Source organism: Salvia hispanica, chromosome 3 (genome assembly GCF_023119035.1).
Source record: "Salvia hispanica cultivar TCC Black 2014 chromosome 3, UniMelb_Shisp_WGS_1.0, whole genome shotgun sequence".
Taxonomy (NCBI): domain Eukaryota; kingdom Viridiplantae; phylum Streptophyta; class Magnoliopsida; order Lamiales; family Lamiaceae; genus Salvia; species Salvia hispanica.
In genome coordinates this window covers 45,736,741-45,758,705 of record NC_062967.1, presented here as the reverse complement: position 1 = coordinate 45,758,705, position 21,965 = coordinate 45,736,741, and the positions used below count along the sequence as shown (strand labels likewise).

At 37.4% G+C, this 21,965-nt stretch overlaps 7 protein-coding genes across 10 annotated transcripts; 1 reads left to right on the top strand and 6 right to left on the bottom strand.

Moving 5' to 3' along the window:
- Positions 1-745: 745 nt before the first annotated feature.
- LOC125211021 (arogenate dehydratase 2-like) lies at positions 746-4,076 on the bottom strand. 3 transcript variants are annotated; one of them, XM_048110693.1, is made up of 12 exons: positions 3,792-4,076; positions 3,633-3,700; positions 3,407-3,499; positions 3,055-3,255; positions 2,898-2,978; positions 2,706-2,801; positions 2,531-2,608; positions 2,300-2,389; positions 2,142-2,209; positions 1,789-1,870; positions 1,557-1,654; positions 746-1,307 (listed from the first exon to the last, which is right to left on the bottom strand). In XM_048110693.1, the coding sequence occupies exons 1-11, from the start codon at positions 4,015-4,017 to the stop codon at positions 1,595-1,597; spliced, it is 1,143 nt and encodes a 380-aa protein (XP_047966650.1). In that variant the 5' UTR covers positions 4,018-4,076; the 3' UTR covers positions 746-1,307; positions 1,557-1,594. The 3 variants fall into 3 exon arrangements, with proteins under 3 accessions (XP_047966650.1, XP_047966649.1, XP_047966648.1); XM_048110692.1 differs by having other exon boundaries at positions 1,578-1,654; XM_048110691.1 differs by lacking the exon at positions 746-1,307 and having other exon boundaries at positions 1,379-1,654.
- Positions 4,077-4,798: 722 nt separating this feature from the next.
- On the bottom strand, positions 4,799-7,904 carry LOC125215748. 2 transcript variants are annotated; one of them, XM_048117279.1, is made up of 5 exons: positions 7,712-7,904; positions 5,997-7,197; positions 5,723-5,845; positions 5,484-5,633; positions 4,799-5,153 (listed from the first exon to the last, which is right to left on the bottom strand). In XM_048117279.1, the coding sequence occupies exons 2-5, from the start codon at positions 7,191-7,193 to the stop codon at positions 5,010-5,012; spliced, it is 1,614 nt and encodes a 537-aa protein (XP_047973236.1). In that variant the 5' UTR covers positions 7,194-7,197; positions 7,712-7,904; the 3' UTR covers positions 4,799-5,009. The 2 variants fall into 2 exon arrangements, with proteins under 2 accessions (XP_047973236.1, XP_047973237.1); XM_048117280.1 differs by having other exon boundaries at positions 5,997-7,194.
- Positions 7,905-8,639: 735 nt separating this feature from the next.
- Positions 8,640-9,305, bottom strand: LOC125210326 (U-box domain-containing protein 12-like). Its single transcript, XM_048109883.1, has one exon. The coding sequence runs from the start codon at positions 9,303-9,305 to the stop codon at positions 8,640-8,642; it is 666 nt and encodes a 221-aa protein (XP_047965840.1).
- Positions 9,306-11,091: 1,786 nt separating this feature from the next.
- LOC125211384 (cytosolic sulfotransferase 12-like) lies at positions 11,092-12,185 on the top strand. Its single transcript, XM_048111146.1, has one exon. It carries the CDS (start codon positions 11,120-11,122, stop codon positions 12,092-12,094), a length of 975 nt encoding a protein of 324 aa, XP_047967103.1. The 5' UTR covers positions 11,092-11,119; the 3' UTR covers positions 12,095-12,185.
- Positions 12,186-12,266: 81 nt separating this feature from the next.
- LOC125211385 (cytosolic sulfotransferase 5-like) lies at positions 12,267-13,380 on the bottom strand. The gene has a single exon (XM_048111147.1). It carries the CDS (start codon positions 13,239-13,241, stop codon positions 12,267-12,269), a length of 975 nt encoding a protein of 324 aa, XP_047967104.1. The 5' UTR covers positions 13,242-13,380.
- Positions 13,381-17,231: 3,851 nt separating this feature from the next.
- Positions 17,232-18,375, bottom strand: LOC125210807 (cytosolic sulfotransferase 12-like). Its single transcript, XM_048110402.1, has one exon. The coding sequence runs from the start codon at positions 18,373-18,375 to the stop codon at positions 17,380-17,382; it is 996 nt and encodes a 331-aa protein (XP_047966359.1). The 3' UTR covers positions 17,232-17,379.
- Positions 18,376-19,659: 1,284 nt separating this feature from the next.
- LOC125216525 (cytosolic sulfotransferase 12-like) lies at positions 19,660-20,788 on the bottom strand. The gene has a single exon (XM_048118266.1). It carries the CDS (start codon positions 20,753-20,755, stop codon positions 19,769-19,771), a length of 987 nt encoding a protein of 328 aa, XP_047974223.1. The 5' UTR covers positions 20,756-20,788; the 3' UTR covers positions 19,660-19,768.
- Between the last annotated feature and the right edge of the window lie 1,177 nt (positions 20,789-21,965).

Sequence of the window (21,965 nt, the reverse complement as noted above, 5' to 3'; positions counted from 1 at the left end):
AAATCGTGTTGAGGAATTGCACAATTTCAAAAGTTTTTTATTTTAAAGACAATTTTCAAGGTTCATAAAAAATACCATACCTTTGGATTTGGCATGCTTTTTTTGTGTCCTTAGATCAAACAACAATATAAACATGCTCAACCACTCAATTTTAACAACAGTATAGATCCGGTGATATGATTCACAACCAACAATCGGCGCTGCCACATAGGTTACTATCTCGACAAAAGACCAAACGTGATTAATTGATTTGACAAAGAAACCCCCAACTCATCTAGCTCTGCTACTGCAACCAACCCACACACTAAAGTGCATTACCACAATTTCACGAATACCTCCGACGTCAATAACCATCTCACAATTTCACCACCAACGGCATAATCCAACACAATGTAATCGAACACATTTGGGTAAACTTTTAGCCACAACGAGTAATTACAAATTTACAATTTAAATTAGGTACTCTTATCGCTTTAAATAAAATACCAATTCAAGGATTTCAATTTTTTATATTTAGATGTCAATAAATGTAATTTTTGGACTATAATGAATTTTGCATTTTTATAAAATTGGGTTGAATAAATTACAAAATAAAGGAATGAAAAAAGATTAAAAAAATGTGGAATCCACAAATAATTATAGAAATGTATGGTGGGATAAATAAATAATGGAAAAAAATGTGCCGAAGGGTTCATGGATAGTGAAGGGAATGAAGGGTTTAAGGGAATCAGTTGTAGATGGCCTATAATGGAATAGAGAAGGAAATGGATGATAATTCCTACTTCCATTCTTACTTTCATTTCATTCATTTGTTTGGTATAATAAAATAGAATGCTCATGTAATGGAATGGAGTAGAGAATAGAATGAAAATGCAAAAGAATTGTAATTTCATTCCTACCTTAATTCCATCCCATCGTACCAAGAAGGGCATAAGTTGTCAGTTTATTCCATAATTCTCATTTTAGCTCACAAGCGTCCCTTTCCATGTTAGCAATTCCATCAGTCATGTGATGCTTATGTGATGGAATGGAGTAGAGAATTTGGACGGAAATGCAAAGGAACTGTCATTCCATGCTTATCTTCATCACACCAAGAAGGGCATAAGTTGTTTGGTCTACGTCATAATTCTCCTTTTAGCCATCACTGCGTCCCTTTCATCTTAGCAATTCATTCAGTCATTCTGTACAAACTATGGTGGAGTCCTCTTCATCTTTGACATGTTACTGGAGTCTCAAGAAATCAGAGGCCCCTCTAACAAATTCCTCCATGGAAGAGATTGTCAAGATGAAGCAGCATTTCAGTTGAGCTGCAATGGATTTATCTCATTATATATCGAGTTATTTTTTTCATGTAAGCACTGAGTCACAGAAAAGATGATTCACCCGATAAAACAACTATAGCTTTTTATGTAAAACTTAGTCCATATGAACCCTCATATAGTTACTAAAAAGTTTTATCAGTAATCTAAGAAATGAAATGCAGACTACATAAAGTTACTTGCTCCAAAATCAAATGTAAACTAGTTGAAAAGCATAGCCAAGGATCTAAAGCATACTAGTTTCTCAGATATAGGAACCTTGAAAAAATTGGTAGTCATGGAAGGCCAATATCTGCAGGGTAACTGCCAAGAACCCTCAAAAATGTTGCAAACTCCTGCCAAGATTGTACATTGTAATGTTAATGAATTATGCATAATAAAATCATTGAAACCAAGACATTGGGCTGTAGCACAAAAAAAGGAAGAAAAGGAATTAATTTGTAGGCAGAACATTAGGGGAAGCACAAACCTTCAGATGGCCAAGAGCATTTTGAGCTCTTTGATCTGCCATGGATGCTTCAAAATCAACATAGAAAAGGTAGGGAAAGTACCTGCATGCAAGAATTACACCATCTGATCAAAAACATTGTGAACTCTGATAACAATCATTACAAAATAAATAATAGCAGCAGAACTTTGAAGAATCTGCTTTTTCATCAAATAACCTGAAAAACTAAAGATATTAGCCAGACAGCACAACAAGTAATGCAAACAAACAAATCCGGGAAACTGCCTAAAACCGTGACTGACACACAGTTATGTATGTATGATGAACTTTCTTTTTTGTCTAGCTATTACAAGATGGGTATTTGCTGTACTTACTTAGGAAAGGGCATGGCATTGTCATCTGATGTTTGTAAAGCCTGCTTTGGCAGTGGTCGGCTTTCAATCTAGTATCAGATAAAGATACGTTGCAGTTGAGGCATACACAAACACAAGAAAATATTGAAGACATTCCGAGGGAGTAAAGACGAACTCACCTTAGTGAGATTGATATTCCTCATAGCAAATACGGCCAGTGCCTTAAAAAGAAACCCTGGACCTTCCTCTAATGAGAAGACTATACTTGTCTGCAAAAGTAATATAATGAATGAATGACTAGGTAGGTAAAGGAAAAAAATTTGATGGGGAATTTATTTTTAAAGATGCTCAAAAATTTATAGTATGAGCAATCAGTTTTCTAGCCAATCCTCTCAAAAAATAATTCAAACCTTGAAAGGTTTATCAGTGCCTGGTATGATAGGCTCCCTAGCCAGCATAAGGAATCGAGTGACATTATCAGCATCATCCTGAGAAGACAAGGTAAACAAATGACAGTGTTCCATATCTGCAAAAATTTATGCAGCTCATATGGCAATATAATATCTATAAACTCCACAAACAAACCTGAATGTCCTGAGCAAGTACATCTAGACCATAGATCTTAGCAGCATTAAAGCTAGCAACTGCTCCGACATCATAAAATCCATGGAGAGCAACATGCTACATGCGCACGCACAGGGAGGGGGAGAGTCAGCCACGTAATTCGTAAAACTAAATAATTATCAGACTTTAACAAGAAAAAAAAAATAATAGTACCTTTGCTGCACCAGCAGTATCATCCACAGCTTCCCTAACCAGTCCAAACTTAGTTAACGTATTCTCACACTGTGCAAGAGCCTGCAATAACAAGTCATACAAATTGTAAGCTTCGTGTTCCAGAAACAAAGGCCTGGTTTCATTGGGCTTCAGATACCTGAGGGTGGCTAAGCACTCTTTTAAGATTTTCAATCTTCACACCGGGACTAGCTAGTAAGCAGTGTCGGATCGATAGTTTAACTTCTCCAACAATATGCAACCTATGCCGGAGCAGAAGATCATAGTTCCTGTGTATACTGCCTCCCAACGAGTTTTCAATAGGCAAAACCGCTCTATCAACCAGCCACTTCTCTACTGCCTGTAGTAGTACAGATGTAGTTAAGCACTAGATCTCAGCATTCATAAATATCAGAAAATATATAATCAGAGAAAAGAAGTCATGCTTCAACTACACCAGATAATAATTATCAGATTAACATAATACACCAAATAAGGAATTAGATGCTAACTTGAAAAGCTGTGTCAAATTGTTCACATGGTACTGCCTCGCAATTCGGATAAGCCTTCTCGGCTGCAGACTCGCTGTATGCACCTCGAACGCCCTTGGAAAATATTCAACCAAAATCAGAACCAGGTAGCAGAGACGATAATCAACTCACAAGGCACCAATTACAACCCTACTTTAGGGGAATTACATGTACTGCATGCAGAGAATTTCAGAATAAGGAGCAAAACCTGATAGGCGACGCGGAGACGAGACCCTTCCGCCGCCAAATTCGAAAGTCGAGCAGAGGTCAAAGGCCCTGAAACAATCACCAATTCGAAAAACACAGAAACGGAATTAAATCAATCGAAATTAATAGAGTAATACTATATCCTATAGAGGGAGCATACGCGGAAGTGATGGCAGAGCGTCTCTGGAACTGAGCTCATACGGTGAATCTTGCATGAGCTTCTGCAGCTCGATTGCGTCATTGCTGCCACTACCGCGGGCGTGGATATGAATGCTGTGACTTCTTGTAATAGGCTTGGCGGTGGAGAATGGATTGCGGTTGTAGTTAGGGTTTTGGATTGAGGAATTGAGGGGGGTGATTAGGGATCGGGATGTGGTGGACGCCATTGTCGTTGCGAAAATGAGAACAGTGGTTTTCAGTCTTCACTTTTCAATCAATGTAAGCGACTGTGTGTTGACAATCGCATAGATTAGTCATATATTCATTAAATACTAAAAAATAGTTTTTCAAAAATTTATTTTGTACAAAACTTTGAACTTACAAATAAAATTACTAACTTAATAGAAGTTGATTAATTTTTCCAACCAGTAACAAAATCCAACTACATTAAAACTACTCGTACAAGTTCACAAAAATGAGTTTTGGTGTAAAAATCTACTCTAATCATACCCCAAACGTAAATCCATTTTTGGTGTTTTTTGTGAAACAACACCAAATATGGTGTTACTGCAAAAATTTTGTGAGACAAAAACTCAAAAATAGTGTAAATTTTGAATTTAGTGTAAATGATTGGAGTAAAACTAATTTTTGGTATAACGTATACTCAAAAATGGGTTTGAGTTTGATGTAAATGATTGAAGATGATCTTATACGTCGAATTTAAAGGTTAGGAGAAAAAACAAATTTTTGAAAATTTCATGATATTATGCACCAATATTCCTTGAAAAAATGTAACCTTTACCGTGTAATTTTCGCCAACCAAATAAAATCTGACCTATGTTTTATGTAGAAAATAAATACTCAACATATATTCAAAGCCAATCTATCTTTTTTAGGTAAAAATTGAGGTTAATTGATAGGATTGGCAATGAGCCTGACATTGAAGGCAGTTTGGAGTTCAGATCTCTGCTTCACTCGTTATGAATAAATGTAGTGTGGATGCAAAAATAATCAAAACAACTACTTCTATTTTCCACTACATTATCCAGGCATAACTGACTTGCTCACAAAGTTATTACGGGAAAATTACTATATACGGAAAAAGATCACCTGAGGATGCAAGATGATATTAATCTCAACTATCAATAGTATTTTTTTCCACCTTGTAAGAGCTAGATTGACTACTAAAATCTTAACAAGACTGAAACTTAATCAACTGTCACAAAGGAGGAGGGAATTTCTCCTTCATGCGATTGATAAACTTAAACTTCTCTTCAGCTTCAACCAGCTTGTGAATATCATCAGATCGTGAGGCTCGATCTGGATGAAAGGTCAGCAAGGCTTTTTTGTAAGCTGCATGTACCTGAAAATATAATCGATTTCAAGTCACTATTCCAAATGCCTCCCCTTTGCATATACAGCATAAGAAAGAATACTAACAGTTAGCACACCATTTACTTAACAAATTGTTCAAGACAATGGATTGCTTGCTATTTTCTCCAACCCACCAAATCAGATAGTACATGTTACAAGCTAAATCATGGGTCAGGTGTCAAAAAATTCCAAAATGTGAGTGATTGTATTGGAACCTTGAAACCAATTTAAAGTTAGCATGCAGACAAATTAAAAGAGTAAAGATAATGTGAACATAAGTTCATAACAATGTAAATATAGAGCAGCTAGTTCAACAAACCTCTTGTGGGGATGGATTTGGCCAACTCCCTACCATGATTCCCAACAAATGCAATAGCGAAGCCATACTTTGGCACCCAACTTCAATTTGCTTCAGCTGATTTCGGACTTCAGCGCGAATTGTATCTTTCAAGTTCATATTTTCCTCATCCTAAAAGTAAAAATTACTTAATCATCCTCTACAGAAATTCAATCAAGAAATACTTTAAGAAAGTACTAGTACATATGCAATTCACATACCTTCTGCTTAATACTCCGCATTTCCTCTAAGCGTTGCTTCTGTCTTCTTTCCATTTCCAGCATACGCATGCTTTCAGCTTTTTTTCTCTTCCGCAATCGACGTTCACGTTGCGCTTCTTCGGCCTAAAAGCAAAACACAAGCACATGATAAACATAAAATATTTACACAATGAATTTAATGCTCAAGTCCATTACTAGAATTTCCACAACAACCCAACCATCAGATAATACTTTTCTTAGAAATGCCCCGAGCAGATAAGTGAAGATTGTAAACCTGGATCTGCAGTGCTTGCTGTCGGGAAGCCCATTCTTCCTCCATTGCCCTTTTGTATTCATCTGTTTCCTTGAGCTTTTCACGTTCACTAATTAAACAGTCATCCTCAGGAGGCAAACTGCATACGATACTCATGTGCACCTGACCATCTTCATTCTCCTCTTTAGAATTTACCTTGTTCCCTGCAGTAGATGTAGGATTATTGGATTTCTCATTTGGCTCCTCTTGGAAAGAAGAGTTAGATGAAGCTGGATCTTTCCTTCTTTCCATGTGCCGGCGGGAACTTCCTGGTTCACAATCCGGGTAATGGAATGAAGGACGGAATTTCACTTGTGATTTAGATTTCCCATTTGCACGGCATTCTTGATCATTTACAGCATTATCAGAAAAATGGGTGAAAGCAAAATCCGTTTCTATTCTAACCGGGGGAGAACCATAGTTTCTGCTATTGGATTTCCCAGCAGTGTGAAAAACTGAGGGCTCATCATGGTCATGGTGCCTGGTTGCTACTTCTGATTCAGCATTTTGGAGGTCCTTGTCAGTACAACTTGTTGTACTATCATGACCCCTAATACCCGAATGAACATTGCGAATATCTTTCTTTCTCCTGGAGACAGCTCTTTCCCACAACTCTTGAATCTTACCGGAAAAATCTTCCACTACTTCACAGTCAGGATATTCATTTCCAGATAACTCGCACTCTGAATCAGTATCCAAACCATAGCGGTTACTTGTGGAATCTTTCCCAGAATACGTGCGCTTGCATTTTGATAACTTAACTGGTGTAGCACTGTCTTGAACATTTTGGCAGTCTTCTTCATCAGAAGGATCTGTGAAATCTGCAAAATCCTCAGCGACACGAAAATTTTCTCTATTTAAAGAGGTGCTAGCAGAAAAACCAACATTGTTTGCACCAAACTGGTAGCTACCATCAGGTACATCATCATCGTCGTCGTCATCATCAATGTTTATTACATTCTTGAATGACCACTTCTCATCTTTCTTGAGCATGCCCGACTCTTTATTTCTTTTTGGCAAAGATTCAGGAGTGTCAAGGATAACAACATTGTCACTAATTTCAGAATCGACGTCTATCAGTATAACTTTATCAGCTTTGTCATCATTCCTGCATCTTCTCAAAGTTTCCGTTACCGAGCGAGGTCTAGGACGCAAATGACCTACGGATATTCTACTCATCCTACTGCGAGCATAGAAAAAATAATTACAGGAAGAGCAAAAAAAATGTACAGGAATTGGATCAATTTAACGCTAAAAAGTGAGCTGTATCCATGAGTAGCCCACGCAAACAACGTGTTGCCTGGGTTTAGGCACTATCTAAACACACAATTTCCAGACTTAAGCAGAAAAAAAACTACTTCTAAAACGTATAATCCGCTATGAGTAAAACACTTCATGCATAGCTTATAAACAAAATCTCAGCATCGCCCACAAAATACAATCCAATCTCAAATGGATTTTTACTAATTTCCACACTAACTAATGGAAAATCATCGCGTTCGTAAATCACAAAAAATCAAACGATAGAACCTCCCGTACCAAAAATTAGACGAGCTTTAAACCCTAATGAGTCCCCGATAGAAATCAGAATTCCCCCATTACACGCGGTCAGCATATCACAGCGACCAAAATCCCTAATTTAACTACGATCATCCAAAAATACACAGAAATAAACGATCAAAATTCGAAAGTAATACCTGATGAAAGGGGGGATTCTTCCGGATACTATGTAACAAGGGACATCGGGAATACACTCAGCAACTAGCGGACGGGAGATGGAAAAGTGCTCGATGGAAACAATAAAATGGAATTCCCAAAATTTGGAATGCAGACAAAGAGGGGTTTTGAAAGTGAAAGAAAATTGCGAGAGAGATGTTGGTCAGTCCCTGAAAATGGATTAGGTGCATCTCGGCCGTTGATTTATTTTGTTAGGTTCCAGTGTCAACGATTCGAATCTATTTCGTCTGTGATTTGAATTCTGGCCTGGGCTACAAAATATTGCAATTCAATCTCTTAATTTTATTCATACATAATTTAAAGTCCATGTCACAATAGATTTGAATCCAAAATATTTGGGCTTAGGCTATAATTTAAAGTCTATGTCACGATAGATTAGAATCCAAAATCTTTGGGCTTAGGCTTGGGCATGGAGTAATTTCTTTGTTTGCCAGCAGCGAAAAACTGTTTCTTAATGCATGACAAAGACATATTATTAATTACACCGGTCATACAAGAGTAATGGCCAAAATTAGTCCTTAACATATGATCATTTTACCTTTTTGGTCCTAAACATTATCTTTTGGATTTTTTGGTCCTGTACATATGGAAATTTGATCATTTTGGTCCTCCGTCAATATTTCCGTTAAAAACTAACGGTCAACGGGTTTAATCTCGATTTTGACCAAATTAAACTTTTAATTCTGATTTTTTATTCCCTAATTAATTTCCTAATTATTTTTTAAAATATTATAAAATCTAAACCCATCATCACCACCTCAATTATTTTGATCGTCATTCCCCCAATTCCACTCCAACAACATCTCCGGCGAGCTTCAGTGCCTCGCAACTCTCCCGGATCCCACTCTCAGTCAAGCCACGGCCTCCCCAATTATGTATAACCAAATATCAAGAGAAATTAGGGCTTCCGACACCAGCTCTCACCGCTCTCTCCTTATTCAACGAGACGGAGCACAGCTTGTAAAGCGTCGTGAGCACGTCCTTCTTCCCTCTGACCGCGCCATTTATCAGCAACGCAACCAACGGCGGAATCGCGCCGCATTCCCCAATCGACAGCTTGTACTCGTCGACCAGAGCCAAACTCAGCAGCGCGCAGGCAGCGTTCTGCTTGGACGCCTCGGTACCCGTTTTCAGCACATAAATTAGGGATTTGACTGCTCCGGCTCTGGTTAACACGCTCTTGTTGCCGTCGTGGAGGGACAGATTGAGCAGCGCGGTCACCGCGTGCTCCTGCGTCGTAGGATTCGAGCAATTGAGAGGCGGAATCAGAGCGGGCACCGCGCCCGACTCCCCAATCAAAGCCCGATTATCGGCCCGATTTTTTGCCAGTAACCGCAATTTAGCCGCCGCCGACCTCTTGACTGCAATTGAAGAAGACTGCAATCCGTCGACGCAGAGCTTGACGGTTGGTTGGAGGTCTTCCTGCGAGATGCTCTCGATTATCTCCATAGAAAATGTTTCTCTCTGTAGGAAACCGGAACAAGGCTCCTGGTTGTGGTCAGAGGCCGTAGCTTGACTGAGAGTGGGATCTCGCCGGAGATGTCGTTGGAGCATAATTGGGGGTGGTGATGATGGGTTTAGATTTTAGAATATTTTTAAAAATAATTAGGGAATTAATTAGGAAATAAAAAATCAGAATTAAAAGTTTAATTTGGTCAAAATCGGGATTAAATCCGTTGACCGTTAGTTTTTAACGGAAATGTTGACGGAGGACCAAAATGATCAAATTTCTATATGTTCAGGACCAAAAAATCCAAAAGATAATGTTTAGGACCAAAAAAGTAAAATGACCATATGTTCAGGACCAATTTTGGCCTTTACTCGTCATACAATATTACACAATGTATTATATCATATATCAAACCTAGTGATGTTGATTCAATCTGAAATTTATGGATCAATCTGATAGCTTCATATTTGGTAAAGTTAAGAGTAAAATTTTATTGTCCGAAAAATCTCAAATCAAACTATCCTAAATCGAATAACTGGTGGTCCTATAGGATTGATATGAAATTAACCTAAGCCCTATAGATTAATGGACACATTCAATTAGATTTAAGACTAAAAAATGACTATTCAAAAATAATTATTTTATTATTAAATTTATAATAATGTTCAATTACTGTAATGTAATTGTCGTTGAAATTATAATTAATAGTATATCCTATGATTAGACTGCATTGTACTTGCTAAATTAATCAAAACACGAGAAAATGAAGAAACAAAACTCAAAACTACAACCCGACAAACTTGAAAGATTTTCATGAATGAGCCAACTATGCATCTGAAGAAGTTTAAGTATGGAAAACGAGAGTCTGATTTTTAAGGAAACTTAATAGTAGTAAGAGCGAGTTTCATTATTATCTCAAAATAATGAGTACTCCATATTAATAATTTATTATACATCAATCCTCACAATTGACATCTATATAAATGTACATATACACTCAAAGGGATGTGATCAACTCAATAACGATTGTTGTTATTCTTTCATTCTTGACAAAGTGAGTATATGCTGAATGAAGTTTCGAAGGATTCCACTCCAAAAAGTTTTAATATTCTTTTGTAAAAAGTTAAATAACACAACTGAATTCATTAGTACTAAAAGCAAATTGATCTATGAATAGTAAACGACATTCCAATAAGTATTAGTAGTATTTAAGTACTATTGGTAGATTCCTCTTAATTAATACTCCCTCCGTCCCATATAATTTGAGACACTTTGATCCGGCACGGGTTTTAAGAAATCTAATGGAAAGTGAGTTGAAAAAGTTGGTGGAATGTGAATCATACTTTTAAAGTATTAGTTTTATAATACAATGTGAGTATGAATGAGTTAGTGGAATATGGGGTTCATTACCAAAAATGGTAAAAGTGAAGTGTGTCAAATTATGTGGGACAGTCCAAAATGGAATATTGAGTCAAATTATGTGGAACGGAGGGAGCAGTACTCTTACTACATTTTTGCACCTTGTGATTACCAAACTTTGCTGATATATCTAAATTTTAATGGAGTTCTATTTGCCTCTCCAAACTTTCACGTATCTTGCAAGTATAGGATCCACACCCATGACCCATCATATACACAAACAAAATTTGCCACGCCATTAAAAGAAATAAATCATGATCAGAGACCGTTGGATAAATATACTTATTAAACCAAATCCAATGAACCTTCACAAGATGCTAAAATATAATCCATATATAAACCAGCAATCACCCACAGCCTCAAAATTAAAAATCCTTGGAGGACAAGTAATACTTAAAAAATTCAACACCATTATTAATGTTCAAAAGCTGATTAATTTATTTTATCCACTTATTATATATTCAGAGAAAATCCTCCAAACTCCAAACCAAACAAAAAAATGGCACCCCCAAACCCAGAGTACCTACAGCAAGAAGAATCACTAACCCTAGAATCAAAAGAGTTGATCACCAGCCTCCCCCGCCAAAACGGGTGGTTCGATTCGACCCACTTATACCTCTACCAAGGCTTCTGGTTCCAACCCGACCACCTCCAAGCCGTGATCTCATGCCAGACCCACTTCCAACCTCTCCCCTCCGACGTCTTCCTCGCCACATATCCCAAATGCGGCACCACATGGCTCAAAGCAATCATCTTCACCCTCCTCAACCGCAAACTCTTCCCTCCCGCCTCCGCAGACCACCCCCTCCTCACCGCCAACCCCCACCAGCTCGTCCTCAGCCTCGAGATCGACCTCTACGCCCACAACCGCCTCCCCTCCTCCCCTTCTCCAAGATTCTTCTCCACGCACATGCCCCACGCCTCCCTCCCACAGCCCCTATCCCAAAGCAGTAAGGTCGTGTACGCGTGCAGGAGCCCCAAGGACACCTTCGTCTCTCTGTGGCACTTCATGAACAAGCTGAGGCCTCAGGGAGCGCCGGAGAGGGATATGGAAACGGCGTTCCGGATGTTCTGCGAGGGAGCGGTCGGGTATGGGCCGTTTTGGGATCATGTTCTGGGGTACTGGAGGCGGAGCCTGGAGGAGCCCGGGAGGGTGCTGTTTGTGAGGTATGAGGATGTGAAGGAGGAGGGGGCGGTGCAGGTGCGGCGGCTGGCGGAGTTTCTGGAGTGCGGTTTCTCGGCGGAGGAGGAGGAGGAAGGGGTGGTTGATCGGATCTTGGAGTTGACTAGCTTTGAGAGTATGAGGGGGAGTGAGGTGAACAGGGTTGGGAGATTGGGGAATGGGATTGAGAATAAGCATTTCTTTAGGGAAGGAGTGGTTGGTGACTGGAAGAATTGTTTGTCTGCTCAGATGGCTCAGGAACTTGATGCCATTGTGGAACAAAAGTTTGGTGGAGCAGGGTTAGTCATCTAGACCCCAAACAGAGGATCTCCTGTTCTCTACAAATTTCAAACGATTGTTCATTTTGTTTCGATTTTCAAATAAGAAATTACATTTATTTCCATTCAAATGTCATTTTTGCATCTCAAATCTTGCCAAACACTTATGACTAAACCAATCGAACCACAAAATATCAATGACACCTCTAATATAGCAACCCTGATCCAGAAAACCTATCTCGGGTGATTCCATCGATTTTGTTAATCATCTCCTCAGACAAATAATTCTTGGCATCTCCAACTTGACCCCTCCGAAAAAAGACATTATTATCAACCCCCCATTTGGATACCCCAGTCTTGTTAACTTGAAGCCCGGTGAGATGGTCAAAGCTGCAGAGATTCAAGATCTGATCCACCACCCCAGACTCCTCTTCCTCCGCGGAGAAGGGGCAGCCTAAGAAGTCAGCCAGGCGGCGCAGATGAAGGGCTGGGTGCACCTTCATATCCTCGTACTTGAGGAACAAAGTTGTCTGTGGATTCAACAAGCTCTGGTTCCAATATTGTAGAACATGATCCCAAACTGGTCCGTAAAAGGAGATTCCGTTGCAGTAATCCTCAAACGCCTCTTCCATGGAGCTCTTCGGGTCGTGAAGCCCTGCCTTACAGCCGTGGTGCCAAAGGGAGACGAAAGCGTCCTTGGGATCCCTGGAGACGTAGACAAGCTTGCATTTGGAGTTTTTCTTGATGGAGTCGGGGAGGGAAACGTAAGGCATGTGAGTGGCTAAGAGGCGCGGGGAGGGAAAGGATTCCATGTCTGGGATTTTGTTATCGATGAAGAGGTTCATGTCTATGTAGGGTACAAGATCATGAGCATTGCTGCTGAGAAGAGGGTGGTTTTGGGCTGTGACGGGGTGTTGTTTACGGTATAGTAAGGCGAAAGTGAGTGATTTGAGCCATGTGGTGCCGCATTTCGGATTGGAAACAACAAAGACGTCGGAATCTTGAGCCTGGAAATGTTTTTGAGCCGAGATCAAAGCGAGAAGGCATTTGTCATTGTGCCAGAAACCTTGGTATTGGTACAGAGGCTGCAGTGTGATTGATTCCTCCTTGGGTACAGTGGAGATGAAATCTTGGCATTCTTGGGATAATTCTTGCCCATCAAATAATTTTGAAGATGGCATTTTTCTCTATCTCCACAACTTGGCTAGCTTGGTTCTTGTATTGTTTATGGCAGTTGATCTATTTATAGTAGTATTGTTTATGGCAGTTGATCGATTTATAGAATAATAGTAGTATTCAATAAAACATCTTTTTTCATTTGATATAAATATTGGATGCGGTCAAACAATTTTGAAAAAAAGAAACATAACTAGTGCTGAAAATTTTGTGCGGCTTTGGTCCACTATAGTGGTCCTTTAAACACAATCCCCTCCCAACACTAAACACAAAAATGTTGGTTTTGTAATAATGAAAAAAGTTGTGGGGATAGATTTCTTTTATATAATTGTTGTATGACTGAGAGTTGGTCCTAAACATCATGAATTTGGGCTAAGATATTAGCTTTTGAATTAAGTAGTCCACTACAATTGCAAACAGGGCAGGAATAATTAGTCATTTTTGGAAGACGCTGTTTAAAATTAACAATCAACTATTGTTTAATCGATTTTGACTAGATTAGATGTTTTATTAGCGCCTAACCTATATTTTTGTTGGAAACATTTTACTTGAAAATACTTTTAAAAACTGAAAAAGAACAAAATACAAAACACAGACGCAAACACAAACACAACTCCACTAGTAAATAAGAAAATACACACAGATGGAGGCGGTCAAACATCTTTTTCATTTGATTTAAATATTGAAGGCTCAACAATTGTAAAAAACAAAAAAGTAACATAATTAGTGCTGAAGATTTTGTGCGGCTTTGGCCCACTTAAATACAACCCCCTCCCCACACCAAAAACAAAAATATTAGTAGTTTTGTAATAATGAAAAAAGATTGTTGGGGATAGATTCTTTTTATATAATTGTTGTATAATTAGAGCTAAGTTGGTCCTAAACATATGACGATTTTATAAATTTAAGCTAAAATATTATTTTTTGAATTAGTTAGTCCACTACAATTGAAACTGGCAGGATTTATTCATTTTTGGATAGCGACGTTTAAAATTAATAGTTAACTATTGTTTAATCAATTTTAACTAGATTAGGTTACTAATTACATTTTATTAGCACCTAACCTAAATTTTTGTTGGAAACATTTTAAATGAAAATACTTTTAAAAACTAAAAAAAGCACAAAATGCAATACACAACACATAGTAAATGTGAAAATACACACAAATGGAGTGATTGATTGACATTATTGTGGAGAGCAAGGCCATTTTCAATTTTGCATTTTCGTTGTCCAAAGATTAAAAAAAAATTATCTGATTTTTGTACCAGATTCACTGCTTGTGTGCATTGGCGGATACAAGATTTTTAATCTGGGAGTGCTAATAGTAAGATTGATAATTACATAATAAAGTAAATAAAAATGTTGCTAAAAATATTATACGTAGAAAAGAAAATGTGTCATCTTTTATGAGACAAATTAAAAAGGAAAGTATGACATCGGACGGAGGGAGTATTAAAATTCTTAGTTTATTCATTATAGCAAGAAACAAATTAGATTTTTTTTTTATTATGATATATTAATAGTACGATTTTATGGTTTTGACATTGAGAGTTTATAATTTTGATTTTAATTATTTATTTTAGAAAATTTAAATTAATATTAATTTTTGGAACATTATAGTCAAATCTTGATGGGGGGGGAATATAAATTATTACTTCACATTTTTATAAATGCATTAATGATATTAATTTGTGACTATAAGATGTTGGAGACTTATAACTTAAATTTACCATATTTCATTGGACTATTCTTAACATTAAATCTTCTAAACTAGAATTATTTATAGTTGCATGCTAACAAAATAACATAAGGATATATTAGTCTATATTTAAATTAAGCATATGACATTTAATCATTTATTATGATGGTGTCGCTTGCATTTATGGTGGGTATTATATTTACTTTATTTGTACTTTTTGTTTTACTTTTATTTGAATAGTTGCAACTTTGTGTTGTGTTTTTTACTCCCTCCGTCCACGATTAGGAGTTCCGGTCACTTTTGCACACCTATTTTATAAAAATAATAAAAAATAGTTAAAGTGGACAAATGGTAAAGTAAGAGAGATAATAATGTTGACAAGAGTCTTCTCAACATTATTCTCTTTTTTATTTTACAATTTCTCCACTTTAACTATTTTTTATCATTTTAATAAATATAGGTGTGCAAAAGTGACCGGGACTCCTAATCGTGAACGGAGGGAGTAATAATTTTGATGTAAAGTTTTAAAAGCAACACTATAATTAGTAATTAGTGAGTTCACAAGTGGAAAACAAGTCATATCACTAATTAATTGATGTGCTTTCTTCGTTCACTAATGATAATTTCATTTTATCCATTTGGTATATTCACCAATAAATATTTTATTTAACTTTTTGCTAATACTTTTCAATGAACTCCACATTTTATTATTTTATAATAAATTAATTTGATCTCTTTCATATTTTATTATAAAATTAATACATACTTCATCCGTCCATCCGTCCAATATAATTGTATCTTTTCTTTTTTCCTTGTGTTTTGAAAAAATTATAACAAATACTTGAAGAGAATAATATTGAGAACAATTTTATCTATATTATTCTCTTTTTTATTTTACTCTCTTTCTCTCCACTATAACTATTTATTATCATTTTTTTTCAAAACGAGTACAAAAGGACAACCGACTCAACTACCTATATAAAAGTAGGATTCGCCTTCTATTAACTTTCTATTATTTTTTAAAATCTATGTCCAGTCCAATTAGACCTTATATTCATAAAAGTTTTATTTATTAAATGAAAAAATTAACTTTATATGAAAATGATTTATTGAAGAAACACACAAAAATTAATAAAAGAATGAGTGAACGGAAAATGACTAGAGTTGTGCCTTTTTTACTTTTATAGTGCAACCTAAAATTTTGAAGTTACGAATTTGAAAAACCCATATACTATCCGATCTACAAATAAAACAAATACTTATGTCATTAGATTTTAAAATGAATGGATGAGATTAAAGTTTATGGATTTTAATAAATATTTCTTCCGTCTGCCATTAGGAGTCCCGGTTTACTATTTTAATATGGCCGGCATTAGGAGTCCCGATTTACTATTTTAGTCTGTCCGTCATTAGGAGTCCCGGTTCACTATTACTATAAATGGTAGGTACACATCACTTTCCACTAACTCATTCAACTCACAATCTATTATAAAACTAATATATGAAAATGAGCCTCATATTCCACTATCTTTTCTCACCCACTTTCTCTTACATTTCTTAAAACTCGTGCCGAACTCAAATGAGAATCCTAATGACGGACTCTTATAACCCACTTCCACTAGATAAAATATCCACATGGCATGATTTCAAGCCTACGGGATTATACTATGACCAATTGTGATTAATTGCTAACTACGACCAATCTCAAATTAAGACTAAATCTTAGCCATTAAGATTATGAGATCTAGTGGTTGAAATAATGTCACCGGAATTATATTTTAAATTTAAAAAATTATTAAATAAACTTAAAGGGTATTAAAGTCAATTCTTATATATGAAAATTAAAATTAATCACTTTCTCTCTTCTCAAAATCATCTTAAAATTTTAAATTTACGTAACTCTCTCAATTTAAATTATTTTTTTCGTAAAAAATATATCAAATTAAAAGCAATTTCATAAGGATTCTAACGAGATCTCAATTACATATGTTCTGGCGATGATCGGATGATGAAATTTTATACGTAAGAGATTTTATATCAATAAATACAACAATCTCAATATAATGCATGTATAATATTAATAAAACTGTGTTGATATTTTTAATACACTATGTTGATATAAAAAAAATCGTGGAATTATTATGTTATAACAAATTAACTATTTATTGAAATCCATGAGCTTTAATCTCATTCCCCCAATTTAAAAAATCTAATGGTGCAAGACCCTAATCCCGTATATATAATATGACAGCCAATTTTAAAATTCATATAAACTCGGAGGAGCGAATTACTTTTAATTACGTAGTATTAAACATCAAATGTTCAAAATTTATTTGCAGTTGATATATATTGAGCTCGAGCTCAATTCCAGTTGGATTCAACAGTTATTCATGTAGTTCGTCTTTAGGAATTCCGAGTACCTTTTTCAATTATTGGAATATATTTTACCATAGTTGCAACCCGGAACCCGAGAACTTGTTGGCCGTGATCCGATCAACTTGATCGACCATCTCCGGGGTCAAATAATTCTTCCAGTCTCCGACCTCGCCCCGACGAAAGAAGGCATTGTTCGCCTCCCCAGACGACAACTTCCCACTCTTATTCACCTCCAAGCCGCTCAGATGATCGAAGCTGCACAATCTCAACATCTCCTCCACTAACCCTAATTCATCTTCCTCCGCCGTGAAGGGGCACTTCAAGAACTCCGCCAGCTGCCGTAGATGAACCCCAGGCTGCTCTTTCATATCCTCATACCTCAGAAACAATGCTCCTTCAGGATCGTCCTTGCTCAAATTCCAATACTCCAAAACATGGTCCCAAAACGGCCCGTAGAGGCTGATTCCGTTGCAGAATCTGTCGAAAACCCCTCCGATGTCGTTGGCTCCCATCTCGGGAGTCCTGAGCTTGTTGGTGAAGTGCCAGAGGGAGACGAAGGTGTCCTTAGGGTTGCGGCAGAGGTACACGAGCTTGCATCGGGAGCCATTTTTCACGGACTCCGGTAAGGAGACATAGGGTATGTGGGTGGAGAAGAGGCGCGGGGAAGGGAGGGAGGCGATGTCGGGTTTCTGGTTATCGGCGTAGAGCTTGATCTCGAGGAAGGGGACGAGGGCGTGGGGGTTGTGGGAGAGGAGAGGGTGTGTGGCGGAGGAGATAGGGTTTTGTTTCCGGTTCATCAAGGCGAAGATGAGGGCTTTGAGCCAGGTGGTGCCGGATTTGGGGGTTGTGATGAGGAAAACGTCGGAATCTCGAGCCTGGAAATGGTTCTGGCATGAGATGAGGCCTTGGAGATAGGCTGCGGCGTGCCAGAAGCCTTGGTATTGGTAGAGAGAGGATGCGAGCCAGCCATTTTGGCGAGGTAAGGTGGAGATCAACTCCTTGATTTCGTATTCTACACATTCTTCCTGTTGTAAATACTTGCGACTGGTTTGTTCGGATGCCATTTTTTTGTGTAGGATCTTAATATTTTGTCCGTTTTTACTTTCAAATCGTGTTCCCTATATATACAGTTACAGTTTTAAATAATCATTTGTTTTGTTTTGTTTTGCAATTCGTGTATCTATTAAGGTTGGAACTTAATTTGTTTGGGTAGAAAAACTATATATAGACATGTGATTTGAATTTAACACACCGAGAAATCCTTACGACCATACACTAGAATGCTCAAGCAATTGAGTGATGGGTCTTTTAGATTAGCAGCGGCTTTTGCTCCCCTACTACTTTTTTTTAGTATTTTGATGGGATATGCTCATACACAATATCATTCGATTTAAGATCTTATGTTTAGTCTCTTATGAGATTTGATACTTTTTGTATCACGTAGTAGTATTAGTTTTACTAATTATGAATTAAATATAAATTGATGATTAAGTTGTTAGTAAAACAAATAGTTATACATATTTATTATTGATAAGTCTAAGCATTCTTCTATACTTTAATTGATATTGATTGATATCAACTTGGCACAATAATAAACTTAATTATTGGGCATAATATAATCCAAAAATTGAAATTAAAGAAGAAGCGCAAATTATACAGAAAATAAACTGTAAAAAATTAAACTCCAAAAATAGAAAATACAATAAATAATGTTTTAAATCGATTCGAGGAGTTATCTTTCTGCAAGACGTGATTGTAGCCTCCGGAATCAGGCGTATCGTCTCCAAATAAAAAACAACGTCGTCCTAATTGTTACAGCACTACAAACCAAACAAGCTCCGGCAAACTGGAGGAGGCGATAACAAAACTTTGACAAGAAGAATGCAGAGAGAAAGTACGGGTTTGTGCTACAGTGAAATTGGCGTGTTGAAATGCATGGAGTGATTATTCTATTTATAAGCATATCCATTGCATTAATTAAGGAATGCTCCGATATCTTGTTATTGCCGAAACTCGAACCAACAATCTTTGGCAAGTTGAATTGGGATTATTAAATGGTGTAATACCCTCCCTACTAGCAAATCTAACATGACTTCCTGACAAGTGAGGTGTGAGATCTGAGTTTATATGTACAACCTGACAATGTCGACTTCTATTTACTAATAGTATAATCTGCTTCAAATTTTATACTCAAAATGAAATGTGATCTTTCAAATTGTAGTTTACGAGATGATGCTAGAAATTTGAGTCATTTGACTATCTTAGGCTATATTTGTTCTTTCAATTTTTTTGTACTTTTAATTATCGTGGTTGCACAAGTCTATGCTATGGTCGATTATATTTTTAAAGTTCAATAGTAATATTCAAATAACAAATGCAAACTCCAACGATAGTTGAAATACATAATTTCATGCTTGAATAATCTGCAGAAAGAAATTGAGACGAAGGGACGAGAAGTCAGAGCAGCTCCAATCCCGATCCATGGAACTTTTCCCGACCAATCCGATCAATCCTCTCCGCCATCTCCGCAGTCAAATAATTGTTCCAATCTCCAACCTCCCCGCGCCGGAAGAAAGCATTATTCTCCTCCCCAGACGACAACTTCCCATTCTTGTTCACTCCAAGTCCCCTTAGATGATCAAAGCTACACAGCTTCAAAATCCGCTCAACCATCCCCGACTCCTCTTCCTCCGCGGAGAAAGGGCAGTCGAGGAACTCCGCCAGCTGGCGCAGATGAACCCCTGGCCGCGCCTTAATCTCCTCGTATTTGAGGAACAAGGCGCAGCCCGGCCTCTCCCTGCTCACCTCCCAGTACGCCAGCACGTGGTCCCAGAACGGCCCGAACAGGCTGACTCCATCGCAGAATCTGTTGAAAACCTCCCTGATGTCGTTGGCTCCCATCTCGGGAGTCCTGAGCTTGTTGGTGAAGTGCCAGAGGGAGACGAAGGTGTCCTTAGGGTTCCTGCAGAGGTACACGAGCTTGCACCGAGAGCCGTTTTTCACGGATTCCGGTAAGGAGACATAAGGCATGTGGGTGGCGAAGAGGCGCGGAGAAGGGAGGGAAGCGATGTCGGGTTTCTGGTTGTCGGCGTAGAGATGGATCTCGAGGAAAGGGACGAGGTCGTGGGGGTTGTTGGTGAGGAGAGGGTGTGTGGGGGAGGAGATAGGGTTCTGTTTCCGATTCATCAAGGCGAAGATGAGGGCTTTGAGCCAGGTGGTGCCGGATTTGGGAGTGGTGATGAGGAAAACGTCGGAGTCTCGAGCCTGGAAATGGTTCTGGCATGAGATGAGGGCTTGGAGGTGTGAAGCAGCATGCCAGAAACCTTGATACTGGTAGATATGGGAGGCAAGCCAGCCATTTTGCTTGGGTAGGGTGGAGATCAACTCCTTCACTTCTGACCCTAATGATTCCTCTAAATATTTTGGAGTTTTTTCTGGGGACATTGTTTTACTATTTGCTTCGTATTTTCACTCATATGTGACCACTGACCACCTTATATAGAATATGGAATAAAGTACAACTATTGTTTTATTTGAATAATATCTTCATAATTTAGTAGTATATTTATAAGAAATACAATAATTTATCATATGGAGTATATTTTAAATGTTGGAAGTGATCTGTTATCAGATGTGTAGCAAAACCACCCTTCCATTAATGTTAAGTTGCATTTGGTGTTTATATTATATTCCGAGTGATGTGTTTAATTATATATGGAGTATATGTTTAAGATATAGGGGGGGCCCTTTTATGGTTAAAAAAGTGTGTTTATATATGTGTATGTTATAGGGGGACCCTTTTATAAAAGACAAATATGTTTCCCAGTCTTTGGGTGTGCATTATGGCATAAATCTAACCCCAAATTACCTAAAATTCATTTTTCAGCTACCACACCATCTAGTCCCATTTCGGTCAAAATTTTTGCAACAGCTACATTTCACCAAAATTTAATTTTATACAGTATTTATTAATATCTTGATGATTATGCACTCAAAATAAATTAATGAAAGTTTATTACTTAAATACCTAAACTTCATTGTCAAATACTTCCTCCGTCCCAATAAATATGAAACATTTAGTTTCCGGCACTGGATTTTATGCAGTGTTATTTTGTGAGTTGAACAAGACGACAGTGTTTTTTTATGAGATTTTGCAGCACAGAATCACATTTAGTATTGATGTTTATAAAATAAAATTCCAAAAAAAAAATGATTTGACCAACCACTGGAAATTTAAAATTTTGGATTAAATTAAATATAAACTAAAAAATGTCACAACACTACAATGGCACAGCCGAAACTGCCTATACGCCCGGCTGCCCCCCATACGGCAGTGGAAATTGGGGGCTCGAATCCAAGCCCCGTTAAGGCCAACCCATCCGGGGTCCATTGCATTTGCATATGCTCTTAATAATAGAAACATATATTATAGTTTTTTAAGTTATGTACGACTGTACGTGGCATGAATTATTACATGTGAACCGACACACACTTAGAATTAGATCTACATAATTCCTTGATACAGACAAAATTTAGATCTACTTACAAATATATAACAGTTGTAATTTGGTTTTGTTAGTGATATACCGTCTATAATTAATATCAACATTCCTAGTAAATAAGAAAAGTCTATATTTAAATAACACTACAAAAA